This window comes from Diabrotica undecimpunctata, chromosome 3 (genome assembly GCF_040954645.1).
Source record: "Diabrotica undecimpunctata isolate CICGRU chromosome 3, icDiaUnde3, whole genome shotgun sequence".
NCBI lineage: Eukaryota > Metazoa > Arthropoda > Insecta > Coleoptera > Chrysomelidae > Diabrotica > Diabrotica undecimpunctata.
This window is the reverse complement of record NC_092805.1, coordinates 161,268,496-161,295,464: the sequence shown is the minus strand read 5'-3', so window position 1 is coordinate 161,295,464 and position 26,969 is coordinate 161,268,496. Positions and strand designations below refer to the sequence as shown.

The 26,969-nt window shown below is 33.0% G+C and overlaps 2 protein-coding genes across 2 annotated transcripts in view; one reads left to right on the top strand and one right to left on the bottom strand.

Moving 5' to 3' along the window:
- LOC140437714 (uncharacterized) overlaps positions 1–26,969 on the bottom strand; it is a 312,507-nt gene that overhangs the window by 13,848 nt on the left and 271,690 nt on the right. The window contains exon 5 of the mRNA XM_072527378.1: positions 2,977–3,151. Within this exon, the coding sequence (XP_072383479.1) occupies positions 2,977–3,151 (175 nt within the window). The remainder of the gene's footprint in view (positions 1–2,976; positions 3,152–26,969) is intronic.
- On the top strand, positions 22,837–25,135 carry LOC140437716 (uncharacterized). The gene is made up of 3 exons (XM_072527381.1): positions 22,837–23,008; positions 23,809–24,144; positions 24,950–25,135. Exons 1-3 carry the CDS (start codon positions 22,934–22,936, stop codon positions 25,073–25,075), a joined length of 537 nt encoding a protein of 178 aa, XP_072383482.1. The 5' UTR covers positions 22,837–22,933; the 3' UTR covers positions 25,076–25,135.

The window sequence follows — 26,969 nt, the reverse complement described above, 5'->3', positions numbered from 1 at the left end:
TCTGCAGATCCAGTGTCGTTTCCTTGAGTTTCGTTATTTTTTAGTTTGCAATTAGACACTCCTTCCACTGTAGGTTCTTCTACTATGGGATCGGCCGTGAGATACACAAATTTTTGTCTGGCTTCATCTGCCTGTACGGTTAGCAGCTGTCAAAGTATCTTCTCCAGATCTGTATCACTTCAACCTCACCTGTAATCAGGTTACCTTCTTTATTTACTATGATAGTCCAACTCTTGGTTTAAATCCATTTTTAAAATATTTTTTACCTTCAGACTTCATTCTTCAGACTACTTCGTCGAGAATTATTTCTTTGTATGCCCTTTTTTGGCTCTTATCGTCTTTTTTTCGCTTCACTCTGGATACTTCGTTTTTAGTAAGTATGTTTTGTTCCTTTAAATGTTGTTTAATTCGTTGTCTAGCCTGGTTCTTTAACTTTAAGACTATCATATTCGTCATCAAACCACTTCTTCTTTTTAGTCTGCTTTCTTTTTTAAGAACATAAAGAAGAATATATATTAAGATATACTGATATCAGAAAGCCATAATACGAGTAGACCAATAAAATCTAAAGAGATATCTATACGTATTTATGTCGTGAGATGTTAAAATATTAAAGATTCAGAAAAAATCCCGAAAAAATATTTATTATAAATTACGTACATTGTTTACCCACTTAGGTTAGAAACTAGAGCACACGTATCTATTGTTTTGTTTCATAATACTTTCACTACACTTCAAGTTGGCCTTGAATACTCAGCACCTTTTTATAAACGTTATTTGATATATTAACTAATATTTTATATACTCGTAAATAGACCAGCAATGGAGGTAGTCGAGTATTCATTCATTACTCGTATTTCAGTCTAGTCGATATTCGTAATGTGAACACGAACTAATATAGATAAGTAATGCCATCGATACGCTATACCATTGTAATTAATTAAATAAACAATAAACTAGATACATCACAATTCAATATATTAATCAATCTCTCCAACAAGTTAAGATGCAGTTGCTTAAGAAGTATCGCCAAACCATTTAGAGATTAATATGGTGCCGATGCAATTGATGACAAAATCACAAGAAAATATCTTCTTTATATTATTTTATGTTATATTTTTTATACTCCCCTTTACGTATTAATATGTGCTCAGAAGAGATATTTCAACAGACACTAGAAGACATATCAATTACCGGAATACTAGTGCAGTCTCAGGCTCAGTCAAATGGCTCTGAACACAAAAGAAAACGAAAACCATAATTGTCAGTGAGGACAAGATTAAATACGAAAAAATCTACGTTAAAGAAAAAGCTTTAGAGAAAGTATTAGATACAATTAACTGAGAGAGAAGAAAAAGAATGTGGAAAATGCTATGACCACAACACGGAACAAACTCGGGAGAAAATCTTAAGAAAGAGAAAAGAAATACTTAACAATATGAAGGAAAGAAAAATAAGCTAAAGTGGTCACGTACTATATCATGAAAAATATGAGGTGATGCGATTGGTTCTACAAGGGAAAGTGAAAGTAACAAGAGAAATGAGGAGACTAGGCACATCCTGGTTAAAAAATTTAAAGTATTGGAATTATTGGAGTATTGGACAAACAACAATAGAAGTCTTCAGAACTGTTGCAGACAGAGTAAAATGATACATTTTGTTAAAGATTCTTCCGTAAGGTTCAATCAATGTGCTGGGGCTTTATTGTAATAAAGAAATCAATCGACGGTCGCCAAAAATTAAACATTTTTCACACTACATTACGTAATCTTTTTAAACTTGATCAGACAATTCTTGGTTTATCTCCATTACTAATACTCTTGTTTGTTTTTTCGGGGATATAAGCTTAAACCCTCAACTAATCAACGGCAAGGATATGTTAAAACACATTTTCACTAGTATCAACCATTTCTTAGTTGTGCAGAGCGGCTTCTAAGCGAATGTTTTGATCACTCTGAACAATTTTGCACGAATTTGGTACACAACGGAGTCATCTCAAATTATCCATTATTCTCGAACTCTTCTTCTTTTTCTTCTTATTCATCGCTTTAGGTAGACATGACTCTGTCTGCTTTTTAATGTACGTCCAGTAAGCTGTCGTTCCATCGTTTTCGTGGTCTTCCTACTGATCGTCTTCCTATTGAGGAACCGTAACTCTCCGACTATTTATTGTCATTCGGCTCAAACTCAAGTTTTTGAAATTGAAATTGAAATAGCGAAAATTGCTTTCTAGTCATTTCACTACAGCTAAACGACCAGCTTCTTCAATCACAAGTCTCACACGTTTAGTAGTTTTTGGTGTTACGCTGATCCATGTCAACAAACGTGTGGCCATTGTTAAAATGATATACTTATTCTTTTACCTGTGTTTTACTCCCCCTTTTATCTACAAAGAACTTTTGTATCTTTTGAATAGTTTACGCACAACTTTTATCGACTTTAAAGCAGAACTTAATTTATGTTGGTTGCTCGTATTGAGGAACACCGATAAAAAATGATGAATTCAACAAAAACCATGTAAACAAAAGCATGATATTACCAACAAATCAATTGAATGAGCATATTCGTTGATATTTTGAACTAGAAGTTCCCGTAATTATTTGCAGTATACGGCAAGTTAGTGATTATTTTCATCTCCCACAGAGGGCGCTTATTTGTTTTGGCGCGAAGTTGATAATGTATCATTATAATTATTATTTACTTATTTAAAACGTAATTAGGCATTAAACGTCTAGCAATGTGTATATATTTGGTATTAGTGTTTAATTTATATTTCAAATTAATGAAATAATGACATTCTTCGGTATTGTTACTGTAAACAAAGGATGTTGCGAAATCTCTGTCTATTACTTGACAAAATAGATTCCACAATGATAAAGCATTGTTATGAAACAAAATAAATATACACACAATGTCAAATTGATCTCGGTGGTTGTTATAAAATTGCCATCAGGTAAAAATGAATACAGACATTACCTAACAGCCAGGGAGCGACGCTTTCGTTTTCCTTGGCGCTCTTGAGGATTGTCTCCGGAAGAGGAAGCGAATGTCGCACCATTGCACCATAGAGTCCGTACTCGGCCATAATTGTACTCCTACCCCAACATTTTTCCGTTTTCCTCCATTTCGCCCGTCGGTTTTGGAACCATACCTAGAACATAACATACTTATAAAAAAACTGATCAAATAACGTTTCTTTGATGTACAATTTTTTACTGCACTTTAACCTAATTCATTTCAATATTGTTTTTATTTTGGTCTTTGTTTTTAATTTTATAGGTATTTGGGGGAGGACAGGGAATTTTACGCAGCGGGTAATTATATGCAGAGTCGATTCAAATATAAAGGTCTTAGCTGGTGACATGTGCGCAAGTCCAAATGTCTAACAAAGAATACCAGCTGGTGGACAGAGAGATTGCTGCAATTATTACAGTAATTTTCTTGTTAATTTCATAATTATAATAGTTTTTCTAATACCATTATAACATTTAAGTAGCTATGATCGTGTGGAGTAATATTGCGCATAAAATGAGGGTAATTTTACGCCGAGTAAAATTACTCGATAACCTATAATTGTTACAAAAAATTGCTACAAAAATAAAAGAAAACAAGACTTAAGGCTAATTATTTAATTGCAAATGCCTAGAACATATGTTCGAAAAGTGCCTATTCGTGGCAATATTGCAGATGAGGTACTTCAAACAGCTGTAGATGTTATTGGTCGCTCCTAGCCGACTCTTCGTTACAAAATAAGGATGAATCAAAGATCCATGTCTAAACTCAATATGAATTTAATGCAGATTGAATGTACAAATTTGGGCCCAAATGGACTGAAAAAGTAGGTTCTGCAATCTCTTTGGAAAGAGGGAAGATCGTTACAATAGTTTGTGCGATGAATACGTTTTGGAGGATACATTGCACCGATGCTTACCTTCTCCAGGAAGAGGATGAATGCTTAACTTCAAAGTAATGGCCCAATAGGTGCAATATATCGCTGCTCCAACAATGGCCGTTTTATGGATAAATAATGAGCCATTTTACGAGTCGTTAAAGCACTTTAATGACGATTGCACCAGTCATATTTCACTGGGTATATATTCAATGTGCCAAGGTATTCTGCTACCAAGAGAAAATCCAAAAGTCGACTGCTACAAAGTAGGATTAGTTTATAAATATAAATATATAGGTCATGAAATCCAAATTGCTAGGGACAACCAAACTGCTGAACTGCAAAAAATAATCACTTTTTATGGGCCTCATATGGAGCTCTATCAGACATCTTCAAGAGCAACATGCCAAATTAGTTGAAAAAGAAGACGTTCGACCAATATGTGCTTCCAGTCATGACTTACGGAGTCGAAACACTTTCTTTAACCCAGGTTACACCAACTAAACTCTCAGAGTAGCCCAAAGCCGAATGGAACGCTCGCTACTTGGACTGACTCTCAGAGACAAAGTTGGAAACGAAGAAATAAGAAGAAGGATAGGCGTCACAGATGTCATAGAGCGTATAGAATGACTCAACTGAACTGGGCAGAGTGAATGAACGACGGGCGGTGGACCCAAAAAATTAAAGTTTGAAGACCACGAGCTGACAGAAAAAGCAGATGACGATGTCTACCTACACGATGGACAGACGACGTCAAAAGAATCGCCGAGATTTGGCTGCAAGAAGCTCAAAACCAACAGAACTGGAAGGATTTAGGGGAGGCTATGTCCAACTTTGGACGCAGAGGGTTGCATGATGATGATGATGATATTCAGTGTGTAAAGCTAATTCAATTCATACCCATAGCGCCGCAAACTTTCCATAGGCTACAGACACACGATCTCTCGTTTTTCTTTAGCCCTCTTAAGGGAGGCAATAATAAAGAATGTAAACTCGGAGCACATCCACATCAGAGAATAACTAACTTTCAGTTAGCTGAGATTTTCAACTAATCCTGTCTGATAGTTGCTACAATGGAAAAAGGGATTATTAGCTTTAGATCTGCTGGTATTTTTCTGCCCAAATAAATTTAAAGAAGAAGATTTTCACTATTTTGTTACCAATACCAAAATTCCATACAATTTACAAAATCTAGAACGTGTCAAAGAAGCGTTTTAAAATCCTATGCTCCACTCCAATGAAGGAGTTTCTCGAAGAAGCTGATTTAAAGAAAGAAACGAGAAGGAGATAATAGCTATAAGATAGAGAAAAGATGTTTTGCGAAGAGGCCAAAAATGAACCCATGTTAAAAGATTACATGTCAAACTAATGAAATGGAGGCATCGGTATATGACGACGAGAAAGACACCTGTGATGATGAAATAGAAACTAGACGATGTGGATCCAACTAGGCCAGAGAACATTGGTTTGTGGCGAGTCATGTGCATTGTGCATCTTGTTTGACTTGGGCCCATGCACTGTGAAAGAAGGTTTAAAGTTTGAATATAATGTCATAGGCGTTGAATAAATACTCAGTTTAACTTTTAATATTTTTTGTATTAACAATCCCTATCTGTATTTGTAATAACAAATTTCCCTATCTTCTTCTTACGTGCCATCTCCGCAACGAAGGTTGGCAATCATCACTGCTATTCTAACTTTTGACACTACAGCCCGAAAGAGTTCAGCTGAGTTTAATTCAAACCATTCTCTGAGATTTCTCAGCCATATCATTCTTCTTCTACCTATGATGCGCTTTCCTTGAATCTTTCCCTGCATTAATAATTTTAGGAATTCATATCTGTCACCACGCGTTATATAACCCAGATATTGTAGTTTTCTTATTTTGATGGAATCCAGTATCTTTCCGCTGTTCTCTATTCTTCTTAGTATTTCTTCATTGGTTATTCTGTCTGTCCAGGAGATTCTCAGCATTCTTCGATATGTCCACATTTCAAATGCTTCCAATTTATTGAGATATTGTTTATTTAAAGTCCATGACTCCACACCATACAAAAGAACAGAAAATACATAACACTTTAGTACTCGTTTTCTAAGATTTAGGCTGAGGTCTCTACAACAAAATATTTGTTTCATATTATTCAATGCACTTCTAGCCTTTTCTATTCTAACTCTGATTTCTTTGGTATAACCGTTTGTTTCATTAATGTTTGCCCCTAAATAGTTATAATTCTGAAATCGTTCTATCGTCTTATTATTTACGTGTAGATTGATGTATCTAATTTTTTTTTCTTTGACATAACCATGAAGTTTGTTTTCTTTATGTTTAGTGACAGACCAAATTCTTAACTTGCTGCAACAACCTTATCTAAAATTCTTTGTAGATCTGTAATATTTTCTGCTATTAGTATTGTGTTATCAGCATATCTAATTTCACGTATGGGTAGGCCATTTACTTTTATGACTGCTACTTCATCTTCTAATACTTTTTTGAATTTTTTCTCTGAGTATGCATTAAACAGTGATGGCGACAAAACACAGCCCTGTCTAACACCTCTTGATTTTTATTTTATTAGTTTTTAAATTATTAAAGTTATACTTCTATACGCGCGCTCCACGTTGGAAATTTGTATGGGAGTGAATCTGTGAAATCATTACATATGTAAGATAATGAGTCAGAGAGAGACAGAAGATATATTTTCTCTCTCTTCCTCTCTCGAATATAAAAATGTTCCTTTTGTATATATATTTAATATTATATATATTATATATACATATAATATTATATACTCGTATATAATAAAATATTTATTAATATTATTATTTATGTAATATGTTTTGTATTATTTATTAAATGTTCATGATTATATTAGTCTTTTGTATTTCAAAATAATAATCTCAATAAATCACTGTATGACCCAGAACTGTCAATTTTGAAATAGGAACTAGACGTTTGTGTCACGTCCTCGGTAGTATAGTATCCCCGCCTGTCACGCGGGAGACCGGGGTTCGATTCCCAGTCGGGGAGGACTTATTATTATTACATGGTAAATTAAATGCGTAAGTAGAAAAGTTATGTATATTATTGTCATTTTTAAATACTTATGAATATTGCATTTTAATTTGTATTGTATTATTATATTGAATTATGTTGCACTGTATTGTAGTGTATTTTTTATGTATATTATTGTCATTTTTAAATACTTATGAATATTGCATTTTAATTTGTATGGTATTATTATATTGAATTATGTTGCAGTGTATTGTATTGTATTTTTTTATTAATAACAAAATAAACAATGAATTTTACTGCAGAGTATGTGTAAAAAATTTTTTGCATTCAACTCCTTTCATACATATATGAAAATAAAAATATACATTTTCATCAAAATATTGATTCAATCCTTCATTTACTATACTCCTATTACAGGTCAAATATTGTTTATTAATTGTGAGTAAGTTGTTATTAATTCTGTTTCTCTTTTTGCTATGTCTCACCTATAGCATTACATATGTAATGATTGAGCAGATCGACTCCCAAATAAATTTGTAACGGCGAATGCGTGTATAGAAGTGTAACTTCTACCGACAGTCCCACTGGACTGCCACACCCGTTTTTTTTTATTCTTATGACAACTTCTTGTTTATAATCCAGATTATTTATTATTCTTATATCCCTTGTGTCGATGTTCTTTGTTTTCAGTAGTTTTATTAACGGATTATGTTTCACTGTATCGAATGCCTTGTTGTAATCTAGGAAGCAGACGTAGATGTCTTGGTTTACATCTAAACATCTCTGTATTAGCACATTTATTGCATATAATGCTTTTCTGGTTCCTTGAGCATTTCTAAATCGGAACTAAGTTTGTCCAAAATCTTTTTCTAACTTTTTATATATTCTACGCTGAATAATCTTTAGGAATACTTTTAGTATGTGGGACATTAGACTGATGGTACGGTGATCGCAACATTGTCTGGCGTTTTTCTTTTTCTGTAGGCCTGCTTCCCTATAAACTGCGCCAGATTACCCACATAGATAGGTAATTTTACGAACCATCCAAAAAATAGAATTCATAGTTATTTCAGAATATGTGTTTATCGTTTGAATCTACGTATAATATAGTTATATAGTTATTTTTTTGTAACAACCAAAAAGGCGGTTTTTGCTTAAGTTAGTAAAATTCCTCCACCTTTCCCAACTATTATGTAGAAGAAAAACACTTCGATACTACGATAATAAAAATATGATAAGGACGGTATTTATTAATATGCGACAACAATAGCCTGGCTTTATTGGACTTTATTTTTTGCCTATCCTAAAACCGACGAATAAATTGCTCTGGATAATTCAATAAAGAAGTTTCTTGTATTAGCAGAACCCTTGTAAAACATTTACGATCTATTAACATTCTCCTTTTTATGTGTGTAACCGTTCGGAAATAGGCTTCGTGAAAGAAACTTTGTTTCTATAGCTCTATTTACATAGTGAAGACCGTTAGCGCGGCAAAAATTTGAATAATGTTCACATTAAGGCTCTGCTGATTCGCTAGTCGGTAATAAATTCGGATTAGAGCATAAATACACCATTTGTATACAGTTTGCAAAGTAGGAAACGACTACTGCTATTATCTTATTTTAGCGCCTTGGCCATAAGCGCGGAAATGGACGGGGAAGCAACATTTTTTCACTGGTCGAATTTTCGACAAATGGGAAAATATGCAGATATATTAACAGAAACTGTATGACTGATAATTTTTAAAATATCGCTCTAAATTGAATTTACGTTGATAAACCAGTTTTAAACATCTTATCGTAACGTGTATTTCTCTCTCCAACTACTGCATTCCTTTCTTATGGAGTATTGGGCGCTCTTGAGTATCTTAGCCAAAGGTGAAATATGGCTGATTGACTGTATCTGTGCACCCTCTTCTGTTTTATTCCTTAAAAATTTCCTCTAGAAGTTGTTTCCAGTTCTCTCTATTTCTCGCTCTCATTTTGACCTTTCTCAATATCAGGCAAATTTTTTCATGATCTCTTGTTACAGTTTTTCTCGAGCTATTATTCGGTCTTCATCTTTTTCTTCTTCTTCCATCTGGTTGTTATTCGAGAACCTTGTTATATTATGTTGGTGTTTCCCTAGTGTATGTCGAATCCACTTCCATTTCCTAATTTTAATCGTGACTGTTATTTTCTCTTGTTTTGTCTTCTCCAGAGTTCTGTATTTGTTATTTTATCATATGTATATCAATTTATAAAGGTTTGTAATTTTTTGGTAGTTGTTTCTTTCTGTCTCCAAGATTCTGCGTCATACAACAATATATGTACTCTTAATATAGTTAAATTTTTTTTTCTACTAATTTACTATTTTTGCTTTGAGGAGTTATATGTATGTTCTACTCTTTTTTTCTACATCTGATCTACTACCGCCTTGTTCCATGATCGATCTCAGATATGTAAAGGTACTCTACTGTCTCTATTTGTTTTCCATTTATTTTAATTTTAGTTTCTTAGCTGATGTTTCTTAAGATTTTTTAAGCTTGTCGATCTTCTTCTGCATACGGTTGCTATGTTCGGTTAGGAGAAAAATGTCGTCTGCTAACTGCAAGTCCTCTAACTGGTTGTGCAAGTTCCCCCTAATAACTGTTTTTTATCACTTAGTTTCTCCACGACCAAATCCGTTATTATTAGGAATAGTGTCGGAAACAGTACGCATCCTTGTTTAACTCCGCTTTGTATAGTTATATCTTCTATCATTTCTCCCTAATGTTGCAGTCTGGATCTGTTCCTTTGTAGAATAATCTCATTAGGTTGATATATTTCATCGGTAGTTCATATAGTTTCAGAATCTTCCACATTTGCTCTCTGCTTATACTATTGAAGACCTGTTCGAAGTCAGTAATGATTATATTTTTATTTCTTTACCTTAACGTGTTTTTATGAAGTCGTAAATCGTGTCTCGCGATAATTCTTGAAGCACTTTAGAATTTTGAAACTTGATAGGTACATAGATTCCACTTGATCCAAGGAAGAACCTAATTGAATTTGGATATAATAGGTCAAAGGTCACCAACGCTAGAGAATACTCAGAATAAAGACGAGATCTTGAAACTTGGATCATGATAAGTTGTATATTTGGTCGATTATGGCGTCACCAACAAAAAAATCTTAAGGATCGACTTTCTATTATCCTTGGGGATATCCCTCTTGATTATTATATCGTTAATAGTTTGGATCTCTCCACAGTATGTCCTAGTGCTATTTAGTGTATACCAGATTTTATGTGGCAAATTGACACCAGGAAGGTTTTCATTTGTATAGGGCATTTGTTGAGGCCATATGTGTGTATCGACCTTATTCCATCGTGAATCCTGCCGAGACTTCGCAATCTTATGACTTAAAACGCCGATCAATTTAAAGTGTTATTCGTGTAGCAGAGTGCGCACATATCATGTAAAATTTTAGAGCCTAGAAACCCAAACAGGTATCCGTTGTACCTTTGGTAAGAGATGTTGATGATGAACATTCTTCTTCAGGTGCCATCTCCGCTACGGAGGTTGGCAATCATCATAGCTATTTTAATTTTTGAGGTAGTAGCTCTAAATAGTTGTTTGGAGCTGCATCCAAACTAATCTCTCAGGTTCTTGAGCCATGAAATTCGTCTTCTTCCGATGCTTCTTCTGCCATCTATCTTTCCTTGCAATATGAGTCGCAGGATGCCATACTTCTCGCCCCGCATCACATGTCCGAGATACTATACCTTTCTTTCTTTAATTGTAAGTTCAACTTCCTTCTCTTTACCTATTCTTCTCAGTACTTCATTATTCGTAACTTTATCTACCCAGAAAACCCTCATAATTCTTCTATAGATCCACATTTCAAAGGCGTTAAGTCGTCTCATTGTGTCTAAATCTCTAAAATAAGCAAAAGTTCTTCAGTACTCTGCGCAAAACTTCCTCCCCCACCTAGCGTAATAATTAATAGGGCATGCTCTATGGATATATAGAACTGGTGTGATTAAGGTATTACCATATAAATACCCGCGGATTCACTAAGTACATGAAATAAGGACTGCAGTTATGGTATCAACTATATTTTTGTTGATTAAATGACATACTAGTCACACATATACATTCAAAGAAATGCAAAGTACATATACACCACATATGTATACCTATACTCAGTTGGCAAATCACCAGACAGCTGTACTACAACTAGCACCTACTACAATAAACTTCCAGGGAAAAAATACACAAAATACTGGATTAAAACAAATAAAATTATATATAAATTAAAAGAAAATTTGGAAATAGGTCTTTATAAATTAAATTATAAAATTATGTTCTCCGCTTTCTTCGTTATCTTTTAATATCATTTTATAGATAAATTAAATAAAATTATCTTTCACCCGAATACGGCGCACATGATGGCTGTTATCTCATTTTGGCGTCTTGATGCTCCAACTTCATCCTGCCTAAGGGATCGGAAAATACGACGATGAAAATGTTCTTTAACTCGAGCATATTAACTTCCTTTTATTCTCCATCACAAGAGTTATTTTTAACATTGTTGTTAAAATGAAGTTCCAAAAATTCAATAGATTTTTTGATGTAACTCAATATGAAAAGAGAAATATTTTTTCAAAAGGTTTGAATCGAAATTTGATATTGGCTATATAAAAATTTTAGTTGTAGACTAAATATTTTGCCTAAAAAGACAGTGTTAAAAATAGTAACGCTAAGACTAGTTAAATAGTTGGTCAATTTTTAAAAATTATGAATTAGTGACGTCCGTATACATACTGTTAAGTTTTTCTGTGGATTCGAGGATTAAGTGAAGCAAACGTGGTTTAACTAATTTTATTTTTACTTCAAAAATTCACTTAATTACAAATATCATAAATTCTAGTTAGATTAATAATTATAACCAACAATTCGCAATACAAAGAAAATCGCAGGACTGCAATTAGGGGCATGTGAGACATATCTATTAGGCAATACATATCTATTTGTTTGTTGTATGTTATATAGATTGATATTCGACCTACATAAATAGTTATAATTCAAACAAAGAAGAAGGGTACAAAGAAGAAGAATAGAAAAACAAAACGCCAATATTACGAAGAAGCATTGGGTTTCATCTAAAAATACATTATTTGAAATATTTAGAAATATATTCCCAAAGTAGTCTATATAGACCCTCAGGGGTCGATTTCGACTTGCAGGAAACTAAGGGTGTACAAGATGTCAGTGAGTAATGCGAATCCACGTAAAATGACCATTAGATAGATATATGTTAATTTGGAAACTGTAGATTATTTACCATTCACCAAATTGCTTTATTTCAGCGAATATTCCCATGTACCTTTTGTGCAACAGTCTTAAGTAATGTTGCTCCAAAACCATCCAAGCTAGAGGATCGTCTAAGAAACTGCCACCTTGATAAAGAATGTAAAGATTTGTTGTACTTTCAAAATAAAAATCTAAAAGAAAAACTTCAGGACAGAAGTATGGTGGACAACATGTCTGCTTCAAGTTAAAAAATCCACTTGTGTGCTCATCTTCAAACGAACCATTTCTCAATTCAGTTGGACGAGTCAACGTTATCTGGTAATGAAGCAGCCTTACTTGCATATGTTCCTTTTGTTATAGACCATGAAATCCAAGAAAAACTTACCTTTGTGAGAACTTTGGCAACATACCCAAAAGACAAATCAATATTTAATGTTTTCAGAAACTATTTTAGTGAAAAAGCGATCTCTTTATCAAGTATAATATCGGCAGTAGCAGATGGAGCATCAGCCATGTTTGGACACACAAACAAAACGTACCCTGGGAGTTTGCAATTGATTCGTCATTCATCCATAACATTTAGTAGCTAAAAATCTGAATGACAAATTACACGAATCTCTTTCTTTAAAAAATAAAAGCAGTAAACAAAATTTGTAGAAACGCGTTAAATTCTAGATTATTTGCGTAATTTGGTACCAAAATATCAGGGAAAACTGTGTTGGATAGAAGAAGAAGAGCATGCAATATAGAAGACATAAATGAATGGGTGACAAAACGGAAACAGGAGTGGAACGAATACATTAGTAGCAAGAGATAAGTCAGCAAATGGAGAAGAAGTATTGGCAGACCAAGAAAAAGATGGTGCGGTAATTTAAACAATTTAGGAGGCTAATATTGAAGAAGAAACAGGCTTTAAAGCCTACATACTAGAAGGAAGAATAAGAAGAGGAAGAAGAAAAGAAAAAAAAAGTTTGTATACTTCCTTTTTATTTTTGTATTTCAGTATCTAGCCAACCAATGGTAATTTTCCTTTAAAAATTTTATTACACACTGTACAATTTTAATGTGATCAATTTTATTTTTCCTCTCCCTTTTCTGTGGATTAAATCGGCAGAATTAAATCAAATTGGTTCGTTTTGGCGCCCAACGCGCGTCTCTCGAGAACGCAAAGTTGTTCAAAAACTCGCGCTGAAAAGTTTAAATCTGGGGATTTAATCGAAAGCAATTGTAAGTGTTAGGTAATCTTAGTCAAGAAGTTAATACAAACAAAAATCCGTCTGCTAACGTTTCCCATTGAACGAGTTAATTTCTAATTTAATTTGATAATTAATTCTGTGTAGGTTGGGAGTGAAGCAACGAACGCAGACGGGGGGCTAATCGTTTTCATTGTATTTCGAAATTACACCTTATTCGCAATGGTGTGGCGCCCTTTTCAACGGTTGGCAGGTACCGCCCTCGGCCCTGCTGCTATTGACGTTTATTTCATTATTGCATACTCTCTGTACGTGTATACGTGTGCGTGTTCCTGATTATTGCTATAGAGGAGAGAGTTTTGTTCCTCTATAATTATTTAATGTGTTTGTTGCCGCGAAATTGAATAATTCGACGTTCAATTTTCGCTTCATTTGTCCGGCAATTTTCTGGGTGGACTGCGCGGAATTGTGCGAAGAATGACAAGTGAAAAAATTAACACACATCTACACTTCCATCAATTTGCGTTAACACTAATGGACGTTTAAGCTTTTAGAGAAGAATATTAGTTGATAACTGAATAGCTGATAAACAAAGCATTTAAAAATATTAAATCATTATTAGTATTTATTGCTATTTCATTGTTTATATTAACTTATAACTATAAACATATAAGATTACCGTTTTTTCGTATAATTTATATAAAATAAAATATTTAGGCCACAAAATCCCATATTTATGCGACTTGTTGATAGTTTGGTTATAGCTATCACAGCTGAAGGAAGTGGCATATGAATTGAGAATGTCAATATAGTTTGTCCCTTCACTGTGAATGATCTAGTGGTCGATAGACAGACCCTGACCAGAAAATAAAAACGCTGATGTAGTAGTGTAACATTCAAAAATTCCCACAAAAAAATCACAAGAAACAAAAAAAAACGGCTTTGGCTACCAAAAAAATTTATAAAACACTAACAAAAGGTGCAAGCAACAAAAAATACTAACAAAACCCAAAAAACATGCAGAGGACCGTAGCCCGGAGTGGACACTCGAGGTCCCAGCAAGCAATATAGTTAAAGTACAGTTCCAGTAGTTATAGTAGATGAAAAGTTACTAGAGAAAGTGGAAATACAGGGTGTCAAGAAACTCTCCTGACAAACGAAGACTGGAGATTCCTCAGATAATTTTAAGACAACTTAACCCAATTCACTTAGTTCGAAAATCCTTCCTAAGGGAGCTAAAGCTCTGAATATGGCGCTTTGTAATTAGTTTTTTTTAATACCTTCAGAACCGGTACCGATCATAGTACCGATCATACATAGGTGTCCGTTTTGGGTAGGTCAACGATTATTTTAACGCATAACTTTTTTGTCTTTACCTTTTAAGTTTTCGTGATACTAGATTATTAAATTTTCAAGTATTCTAGTACTAAAATGTACTCCTACTATAAGTTGATAGGATACACCGTTGTCCAGAAAAATCGATTTGAAAATTTTTCGTTTTTTAGTCATGAAAGTTAAATTAATATTTTTTGCAATAGTTGGCTTTGACCTGTCAACAGTGTATAACCTACGTTTTTCTTTGTCAAATTGTGGTCGGTTCGGGAAGTTTATCTTTTAGTTATTTGCTTAAAAGAAAGACTGAAGTGATCTATTCAAGGATAAGGCAAGCCAAAAAATCTGCAAGAAAAAGCAACAAAAAGGAAGCCATCTGCATTGATTTTACAAAAAATGTTTCAATTCCGAAAATTGTCAGTAACTATGTGTACTATTAACGCCCATTGTCTATGTATGCCTTTAATGTACATGTCCTTTCTTCTGGTCAGTCGATTTTTTATACCTATCATGAAGGAATGGCTAAAAAAGGATCAAACGAAGTTACATCTTTTCTTCTCCATTTTATCAATAATTACTTACAAGACCATGTTGAAGAACTGCAAATCTTCTGTGACTTTGCCGGAGGACAAAATAAAAACTTAACTATTTTTCGATTTATTCATTTTGTAGTAAACAACAAAATTTATAATCTGAAAGAAATGAATATCACATTCCCTGTAAGAGGACATTCCTAATTAAAGTATGACAAAAATGTAAGCTTGTGGGATTTGAAGCGCCCCTTTGAGGTCCAGGAAGAATTTGAAGAAGTCATTAGGCATTCATGCTTCAAACCATCGCCGTTTGTTATAGTGAGTGTGTCACAAAACATGGTATTGGAATGGAAATAGTGGCATTATCTGATCATAGCCGCCTTAGCTACTACCTTTCAAAATACAATGGACTATCTGGATTGATACGAAAACGCTTAGACCAAAACTCAGCTTTAAGATGTGGAGAATTTTTGCTGCCTGTTCCGGAATACGATGGTAAGTTATAAGAAACTTTTAATAAAAATGAGATTTATTCATTTTTTTGACGTGACAACGTCTTAAATTAGGTTGTGGCTCGGAGTCATTCATGAAAAAGTGTAACGCCCGCTCACGTCTGTTACGATGAGTCACCGAACGAGAGAGATGCCCGCCGGACCGGCAAATGCCTTGCGTCTCTCCCACTCAAATATGATCGGTCCGCTGCGCGCGCAGCACTAGAGAATTAGGAGCGTTGAATCGGTGCGTGCTTGTGTCTCTGTCTTTCTCGAGCGTTCTTGGCGTTCAAGACACATTACAGCAGAAACACTTCCTTTCATTTCATATTTCTCCTATCATCGTCCTATCCTCAACAAAATCACTCAAATACAAATTAGTTAAGTTTAAGTTTACATGTACAATGTTTTAGTAAACAAAATATATTTCTATAGTTAAAATTTGTGCAATTCTTATTTTCATTCAATTCCTTGTTCCTATTGTGCAATTTAATAATATTCATATCAATAAATATTCTACCGAGAAAAAGACGTTGTCACGTAAAATCTTCGCCCGTAAAACCGACTTTACAGGCAACCGATTTTTATTTTTTCCTGCAGGTCCTTACCCATTCCAAACGTAAGTTTAACGACCTAATGAGTCTTATGCGGTTTTGTAATCCACAAGCAGTGACATTTTTCCAGAACCTGGCTAATCTCCAACAGTAACTTTAAATTATTTATTTGTTGATAAATAAATAAACATTAAAAAATAAATTTTCTTTTTTAGTTAACTTAACTTAAAATAACCACGCTATTTGATAGACGGACAAATTCTAAACAAAAAATGTAGTAAACATTTTTTTCGCTAGATTAATACTTTTTGAGTTATTCGCTGTTGAAAAGTGTCATTTTTCGTTAAAAAAAACATGTTTTTCAAAGGTTTTTTAAGAATAGCTCTGAAACTAAGAGTTTTATCAAAAGAGTTTTACCACTAAAATTAAAGATCATAAAAAAAACAAAAAGATTGGCTTTTTAATGAATATTTTCAGTTCAATATTAACTGAGTTATGGCTGTTTAAAGAAGGTTTGTTTTTGTTTTTGTCTTTCAATACGAGTATTTAACGTTAAATAACGGAAAACGGGTACATTTTTCGACAAAAACTCATATAATATTTTTAAAAGACCTTTAAAATGAGTGGTGGTAAAAGTCCTTTGCACCAACTATACGTGAGATACGATCAAAAAAACGATGGGTTTCTCAATTTTTTGTAAAAAAAAAAACGCAATAAAACTAACGTCATGTTCACTAGGATTGAAATAAATTGTTTTCCTTATAGAATTCACTTTATTTTAGTGTTTTTTTGTTTTTTGTATGATCATAAAGTTTAGCCACTTTAGAATACCCAGTTTTTGAAAAAAGTATGATTACATTTTTTTTTGTAAATATTAAAAAAAAAATCTTTTTTTTATAATAACTTCAAAACTATAAAAGATACGTAAACGATGACAAAATACAAAAAAATAGGTTTTTTTTTTCAACAAAAATTTTGATTTTTTAATTTTTTTTTGTAGCTTAAAAAATAACGGGGATATAGTGGGTTGAAGTTTGCTTTATAGCGCATGAACCACTGGTCTCCGACCCTTTGACCCTTCACCCTTTAAACATGAAGGACTTTAGAATGTTTTAACATTCCTATACTTATAACCCGTTAAATTACCTGTAAAATCGTTTTTTATGCATGTTGTAGCATCAAAATTAACCGAGTTATGGTAAAAAAACCAATAGTACTTTTTAGAATAAATTTTGAAGCATGGAAAAATTTTATAATTTGGAGCATTAGTACATTTCGATGGAACTAATAGACATTTAATATATACATATGCATCTATGTATCTCTCTCTCTCTCTCTCTCTCTCTCTCTCTCTCTCTCTCTCTCTCTCTCTTTCTCTCTTACCAGCTCCAGAAGAAATGCTGAAAATGATTTTTTGCAATTGTACAAATGGTTGCGGATCAGCGTGTGGCTGTCGGAGGCTGGGATTATTTTGCAATGCAACATGCGGAACATGCTGTGGTGACAATTGCCAAAATTGTCCTCCAGTAAACGAAGACCAATTGGACGGTGAAAATTATAATTCCGATGATGAATGGATATTCATTTATTTTATACCTCGTTTTATATAAATATTATTTATTTTTAGTTTTTTGGAAAATAAAAAAATTGTAATATATTATAAACTAAATTTTTTCTATTTAAGTCCATGTCTAAATTTAAGGATTTAAGGGTTTTATTTTCATCAAAAGGGGTGCTTGTAAGGGTTGAAAAAAGTAGGCTCATTTTATAAGTAAAAAATTAATTTTTGTCTACAAACAATGCACTCTAAAAATGTTTCAAATCGTTAAACATATTTTTTAATTCATTTTTGACAAAGGGGTTGGTTGTGAGGGTTGAAATGTTGAAATTATAATAAAAAGTTATTTTATATGCAAAAAATTAATTTTCGTTAAATAAAATGCACTCAAGAAATGTTTCAAACCGATAAAAATATTTTTTAATTCATTTTTGTCATAAGGGTGGTTGTAAGGGTTGAAAATTTGAAATAAATAAAATATTATTGTATAGCTAGGGTATTAATTTTTATTTGTATTTAAATACATAATTGAAATGTCTCAAGCTGCTACGACTTTTTTTTCATATTATTTTTATAAAAAGTATTAGCTTTTAAGGGTTTTTAAAGGGTTTTAAGGGTTGAAAATTGTGAATAATTAATTTTCATATTAGAGAACACATTACAATATTTACCTTATGCGAATAAACTTAAATATGCTAAATAAAGGGGTAGTTTTCACCCCTTAAAAACAAAAAGCGCACCTAGAGCGTATATAACTTTTGAAGTGGAGGGTAAGATAAGTTTAATTTGAAATTTTCAAAGAAATCGATGCAGTTAGAAAAAATTCGGAGGTATTACCATATTTTAAGTAACTGGATTAAAAGGTAGTCACTAAAATGACATCACTGAAATTTAAAATTTTAAAGTATTGCTTTTTTTATTTACGTATATTTTTTACAGTGCACAACATGCCTTGTAGGCCTTGCGCAAAAAATAACATTGGAAACACTGTGTGCTATTTTTCACATTGTAAGCAAGAAAAAATGCCAACTACTAAAAAATAAATTGAAGAAAACATCCCCAAATTTATGTATGAGATTTTTGTATTCTTCTATTGTTAGTAGTGTATCATGTTGAACATGTCTTTAGATTTATTCATTACATATTTATACTTATAAAATAATATAACTTGTAGCCTTGATATTATATACAATTAATGCAAAATTCGCCTGATTCAAAACATTGATCAGTTTTCCTGTTCTCTTAACATCTCGGTAGACTCCACTCAAAAAGAAGAATTAATAACAGTCATTAAAGGTATAATTATGCCAAGCACTTTCGACAGGTGTCATATCCATGTTTCCGGTCCGACTGAAAAAGAGCAAATAAGAACGCACCCATTGCATCATTAACCACCAAAGAAAAAGAAAATAATAAAATGATGTTACAAGGTGCTAATTGGGCGCTGTCTTGTTTATTATAAGAAATAAGAATGATTATTTCATTCCGTTTAAGCCGTATGTTGGTTCAACTGACACTTCTTTTGTGGTTCGAATCTCTTAGTCATGATGTTTCTCTTTCTGGCGTTCTTCTTTTTTTAAATTGATATATAAGCTGGGTTTTATGCTTAGTAATTTTTGTATGAATGGATAGACCTGTTGTAGAATATGAATGGTTACCGATGAGAAATTTATTTTGATTTGACTTATTAATATTAGAGTATAGTTTAATACATATCGTAAAAGACGCTGTATTTTTGGTATTAAGTTAAGTTTTATATTAAAATTACAACTCTTCTTTTGATTGATGACTCTTCATAATACTTTAAAAAATGGCGAAATCTAACACTTCTGGAGTATAAACAACTACTAAAACTCTGACATGGAAGCTTTATATCATGATCTCAGGATTATGATGTCAAGCTTGTTATTTCAAACAAAACTGGGATATTTTCTAGTAGGATCTGCAGAGTTAGGAGATTTAACTTCAAAAGTAATTTTCAGCACATAAAGAAGGCGGAAGAAGAAACCTAGAAACATCTACAAATTCTTACCAAAATAAACTAATTCGAGAAGGCACGGTAGGTATGTTTCATGTAAAGCAGTGTAATTCAAATAAACTCTAAATGATCAATGCTTTTCTTGCGGATCAAAATTTCTATGACGTCATATGTTTTTCTGGTCAACTGGTCAATTGAAAAGAAAACAAGTTAAAAAAGAAACAAGGTGGAGTTGCAATTTATGTAAAAGAAAATCTTATGTATTCTTCTCTTAATCTAAATGAATATAATGTAGAGCATAGTTCAAAGTTGTGTGCTATTTATGTGTCTTCAATAAAACCGAATATTTTAACTGTATACAGATCAGGTAAGTGTGGCTTTGACCTGTTTTGGTGAATTTTGTATCGTCCTTGCTTAGTAAAGCAGACAAACTGATCATACTTGGTGATTTTAATATAAATTTTAAAATTTAATCTGACTCCCCTTTTGATATTCAAAATCTATTAATATCTTTTGGTATAAAAGTAACTATAAACGATTATATACTGGACATCTCAGTAAAGTAGTTGCATCGACAACATTATGACAATTTTTTCTGAAAATCTCTAGAGAGTGGGAGAATTTGAACCTTGTTTTTCTGACCATCGAGCTCAACTTATACTTATCTTAGCATACAGTTGTTGACACTAACCAAACATTTCAACGGTTTATTACTTCTGGTTTACAGAAGCTTAAACGTACACTAGCTAGTACAAAGAAGGACTTTTTTCTATGATACACATAATGATCCTGATTTTTTGACGTTCTTTCTAACCGAAACAATTCTACAATTCGTGTATTGTTTTAATAACAAATTACGGTCTTACAGATCTAATCTTTCTCGTATTAAACACATTGAGATGCCACTAAGGATCCCGATATGTTTAAAGAATATATCAATATCAATTTTTTATTGCAATTGCAGAGCATATAATTATATCTCTTCCCACTTTTAATATCGATGTCTTTTACAGCTACAGAAATTATCCTTCTCCGAGCAAGTCCTTTTTTTTGCCTCGTTGTGGAAGAAGAGATCTGTCAAATAATTAAGTCTTCTAATAATTCCAATTGTAGGGAAAATCACCAAATTAAGAGCAAGATTTTAAAAGAAACTTACCAAATAGTTTTAACACCTTTCACCCTTCTATCAACTGGAGTATTTCCGGAAGTACTGAAATACTCAAAAGTACTGCCTATGTATAAAAAAAGTTAATTCCTCATAAACTGACAATTACAGACCCATAAGCATTCTTTTCTACTTTTTGGAAACTAATTGAAAAGGTTAACGAACAACAATTATATTCCTATTTTAAGTCCAATAATTATTTTAGCAATTCACAATATGGATTCAGAAGTGATCTTTCTACTAAGAACGCGGTATATAATGCTGTGAGCGAGATGATTGAGGGGCTTGAACGCGGCAATCGCATAGCAATTTCTCTTTTCGACTTGTCTAAGGCTTTTGAGTACGTTTCATACGACATTTTACTCCACAAATTAAATTACTATGGAATCCTAGGTAAGAAATTAAAAGCTTAAGAAGTATTCCTCTTCCGGGCGGTGTCTGCAGTAGTATCTACAGGTTATTTCTCCGATTTTCGATTTGTAAATATGGAGTACCACAAGGTTCGGACTTAAGACCTTTATTTGTTTATTATTTATGTCAACGATTTGCCTAAATTTATATCTCTGTACAAATCCGTACAATTCGTAGATGAAACAACATACGTTGTATCAGGAAAAAATAATGATGATTTAAAAATGTCTTACGAGGAAGTTTCTATTAAATCTGACATATGGTTTGCTGCAAACAAACTGAAACTTAACTCCGATAAAACGCAAAACGTGTTTATATCTGCAAGTAATTTACATAATGATCCAGATAACAAAGATACTGATAAACTATTGGGAATAACCATAGATAATCGACTGAACTGGTCGGTTCATATTTCACAACTAAAGAAAAAGCTATAGAGTTCATTATTTGGTATTCACCAACTAGCACGGGTTGTCAATTTTGAAACATTAAATTTTCTTGACTGAATGATCTGAGTTTTTAGCTCTTTCTGGTAGGCAGATATTGCCCTTATCATTTTGTGTTGCTGCAAGACTTAAGAGGAAAGCTGTGTGGAAAATGGTTCAAATACTTTTAAAGGATCTACAAGAAGTGTCCCTTAATTATTTTAATTTGATCCAAGAACTGTATATTCTCAGATCTTCACTGTAGGTTCACTCTATTGTTTTATTTAAGCCACTTTAAATAATTTCTATATTTATTAGTAACAGTTTAATCCCATTTTTCAAAAAGACGTACCCCCAATATGTCACTAAACTGTTTTGTACTTGTAAAGAGCAAAACTTGTATAAAATCTAAGTCCGGAATCGGGATAAAGAAGTCGAAAATAGGATTAATCCGGTCTTCTGGAAGCGGTAGGTTATCAATCACCGGCCGCAGAACTTATGGCTTTATACTGGAATATAACAAAGAACCAAAAATAGATTACGCTCAAGAAATCCTCGGTAGTGGGTCGACGGTGCGGCAGAAACGATGAAATATCGGATGATATAACTTCATAAATTAGATTATTTTTGTATTTTGCGGAGAAGATAATGGAAGTTCGTCAGTGGCGCTTGAAAATACCGACAGGGTAAGAGAGCAATGGTTTTATTTTTATAAATGTTGATGTTTAACCGAAGATCAAACTTTAAAAATCTCGCTGAATATTGTTGTGTTAAGTCTTAATTTTTTTTAAATTCAATCCTGAATAAACTGTATTGGAACTCCAAGAAATCAATATCCAATCGGCAGATCTTGTAACAGTCAATAAGCTTAGTCTAGTCATCACTTTGTTAATCGTAGGATTAGGTCGATTAAGTAGATTAAGTCATTGTTTCTTTAATAAGTGAAAAATAATAACTTATTTTTAATGACACAATTTGCAATACAAACCTTTGTTTATCTGTCAAAATCCCGACTTGTCAAAGTTTTTTGACATTTTTTTTAGAATGTAACTTTCAAGATGATAACATCTTCAAAATTTTAGTGACTCTAGTTCAAAATTTTAAAATCCCAGTAAGATGGGTGACTATGGCAGTAAAGGTCCCAACTGCGGCATTACAGACAAAAGAACAAACGACTGTGAATCTAGCAAGGTAAGTGGTATTAAAAGTAATTGCATGGGAGCCTTATAATTGCTGTAGATAAATATTGATGTTTATAAATATCACCTGACCAAGATTACAAAGAAACACAAGGTATGAATGACACCAGAAATTTTAGAACTAACGAATAAAAGGAAAAAATGAAGAACCAGACAGAAAAATATGCAGCAATTGATAAAAACAAAGAATTAAGAAAAGCAAAGAATCATGGATTAAAGAACAATTTGTAGAAAGGGAAAATGATGAGAGAAAGTATGGTGATACATTTAATTTACACAAAAAGTTAAAGAAATTGGAGGCACCCAAAAAAACACATCAAATAAATAGGATTACGTACGACATGATAAGCCGAGAGACCTTCTTGAAAGAAAAATCATAGATAATAATTAAGACCTTCGAATAATTCTAAATTTTGTATTGGAATTAATATCAAAATAGAAAATGAAACATCTCCAGAGAAGTATGACAGGGTTGTATCTTGTCACCATTTCCTATTTAATGTCTCTATTGAAAGCATCTGCCAGGAAGCTGTTTTAGAAGCAAACGAAGAAATTATAATAAACGGAAAGGTTCTAAACAATATTCGATATGCATACGATACAGTCCTAATAATAACAGCAGAAGACTTACTGCATATGACAGAAATATTGTTCCCTTTATTTATTTTCAATCCACATGTTTCCTGTTATAATGTTGTTAATGCTTGTAGATATTTATAATTTTGTCATCGACCTTCAGTTAGAATACACTTTTCACATTTCTTTTTCTACTCATTTTAACGATTGCTTTAGCAAAACGAACAACAAAAATCAAATTCTCATGCTTCCCGTCCAGCGAATTGTCCCAAAGAAAATGAACCATTGATACGTTGTACTCCTAAGGAACCACTTTGTCCAGAAACTCCTACTCAAGTTTCCCAGCAAGCTGCACCAGTAGAAAAAGAGGTAGGCCCAAAAAAACCAACAAGAGTAGAATGCCCACTTAAGGAGTGTCCACCAAGAAGTTCAGCTGTTATACAACAAGCTAAAACAGAAATTCCTTGTCCAAAACCTGCAGCGATTCGACCACAAGGAGATCCGTGTCCGATACCTAAAGCTGCTCGTAAGGGTTTATCTACTTGGGCAAAAGTAAGTATAGATAAGATTTGGTCATCTGTTTCACATTCATATGGCACACATGACCGCACCATCTTAAACTCTTGGCTTCAATAGTATCAGTTATGGTGGTGGCAATATTCTTTCACATATTTCTCATTTCTTATTTTATAGTGCAGTGTTAACAAACAACAACTTCTCCAAAACTCATTTATGCCTTGGAGCATACAAATTTCTTTCACTAGAGCCGTTTCAGTAATGGTAACTCCAAGGTATTTGAACGAATCGACATTCTTAATTTCACAATGGTCTAATACTAGATTATTCCGATCTGCTACTCTAATAAGTTTTGATAATCTATTATGCAGACATAACAGATTATCAACCTGTTATGTCTGCGTAATAGATTATCAAAATTGCAAAAATGTTATTATATCTACATAATATTATTTATTTAAGTTATTTTTATTCTAGTTCATAGTTCATATTAAACAAAACGTATCAATAACACAAACAGCAATAAAATTCCACGAAAACACGTGGTAAACTAAAGTCAAAATAGGTTATACAACACACATTACACATTGATTTTAAACAATACCAAAATGATTTTAAATAATAAAGCATTTTAAATACGTTTATAACCTTTCAGAAATATATTTGAGATGTCCCAAGAGTATCGAAAGGATTAAAGTTATTTTTAAGTTCCTTCTTTTTAATTTTTTTCCCTTTTGCTCCACGTCAGCTCCAATAAAATGTTGATGTATTATACTTTCATATTCTTTTGTATACGTATATACAATTTGGTGCTAATTATATACATTTCTTTAATTTTTAGGTTGGATTGGCAGCTATAGCTCTCTTTAGCGGTTTTGCCATGTATAATATCTATTTTAGAGATGACTGTGAAGATACGTGCACTTGTGGTTGCAAACCTGAAGGATCGAAGGATGATGAATGTTAATGTTAATTTCACACGTAACAATAATTGATTAATAAATAAATTTTCAAATTACCTAACATATATTATGTAAGGTTAGTTGTATGCTTTATTGATTATTTTATCTTTAACAGAAAGCGTTCTAAAAAGGAACAAGGACAGAGTAAGGACAAATAGAAATAGACGATATCTACTCATTCAAGCAATACAGTTCAATCAATAAATATGGTAATAAAATAGCCATTCGGTATTAATATGTAAGACATACTATGTACGGAAGTTGTCCAGAATGTTAAGAATCCGCAGAATAGCTGAGAACGTTATCTGTAGATTTGTTAATTAAATATGACACACACTTATTCACAGATGCACTAATACAAAATAAACATACATATATAGGTACATGCACGTCTATACCATCCTCAATCAGCAACTCACCAAATATTAGCATCACAGCTAGCTCATCATAGTGTGAGATTTGTTCTGTCATAATTCAGTTTCCCAATCCTCAGATATACACGATCGCACCCAGAGGATGCAAGGTACAGGGAGAAGTGTTGCATAAGCGATGTCTCGGAGAGCTGATAAACTTTGGGAAAAAGTAGCCTGGCGAGGTAAGGGTCCAATTCGTGGGAATATAATACAAAAAATTTAAAGTGAATGAGCAAAAACTCTGGTTAACGATTCTATTTCTGACCGAAATAGATCTCAATGACCCATACAATCATATAATCCTACAATCAATGCAGTACAAAGAAAACTTTCAGCACAGTAAGGCAGCTTGACAGTACCAAGGGACAGCTAGATGACCTCCAACCGATAGAAAAAGGGGACAATCCATATTGACATATTCCCATATTGACAGCAGAAGTTTTATACGGTATAAAAGGAGCAACAAGGTGCAACAAAGCTCCTAAAAAAGACTCAGAACACTTCAAACATCTCAGCAAAACAGCAGTTAACAAATTAACGTTCTTCTTCAATGACATTTATAAATAAGAAACGCTCCCATAGGACCGGCTAACTTTCACGCTGCAATTCACGCTGCAAAATCTTGCTGATCAGTCAAACTTTTCACTTAATTTCTTGATTACCGGAAGGCATAAGACGGTATAAAGCACAAGAAAATGATTCAAATTCAACAAAAGATCGGGCTCGATGGACGGGGCATAATTATTATTCGCAATATATACTAAAATCATAATGGGTGTGTTTCTACTGCAAATGACTACACCAACTATGTCAGCATAAAACGAGCAGTATGTAAAGGAAGTCCCCTGTCTCAGCTTCTCTTCAACGTCTATGCGGAACATATTACTAAGGAATCTGTGGAGGAACGCCTAGAGGAAATCATAAAAATCAACGGAATTGTGATTAATAACCTCACATATGCAACTGAAACTGTGCTACTGGCTGAATCAGAAGAACATGTCTATATACTAATGAACGTCCTTTCGGAATCTTTTAAATTAACATATCGAAACACATGGAGGCTTGTTATTTACGCGTAATGTCGGTCGTCTCGTCAGCTAGAATCGCAAAAAAATTAGCTTCTTGTACTTCAGCGATGATCTTATGTTGAATAATTTCACCGCAAATGAAAATTATTCCATTTTGGATTTTAGGCCTCGTATAAAGGGCATTCTTCTGAGAAGTGACCAAATGCTCAGAAAGTTCTTTATCCTATAGATTCGGTAACACTGTTGTGGTAAACAGTGCTCGAAAATTACCATCATTCTGAAGTGACTATTCAGACTCTGGTGTAAAGTAGATCCGTCCCGAATCAGTTTTACTTATTAAATGGATAACTTGTTTGTCGCAAAAAATTATCCCTTTTACAATAGGGATTAGAAAAAAGTCTGTTAAGCACTTTAATTTTATGAATGTTAGCATCTTAACGTTATCAAGGCTTTATTAC

Bases quoted from the DNA above. Each gene is read 5' to 3' on its own strand.
- LOC140437716 (XM_072527381.1), top strand. From the start codon at position 22,934: ATGGGTGACTATGGCAGTAAAGGTCCCAACTGCGGCATTACAGACAAA. The intron at 23,009-23,808 runs GTAAGTGGTATT...CGATTGCTTTAG, and splicing joins ACGACTGTGAATCTAGCAAG to CAAAACGAACAACAAAAATC. The intron at 24,145-24,949 runs GTAAGTATAGAT...TTTAATTTTTAG, and splicing joins GTTTATCTACTTGGGCAAAA to GTTGGATTGGCAGCTATAGC.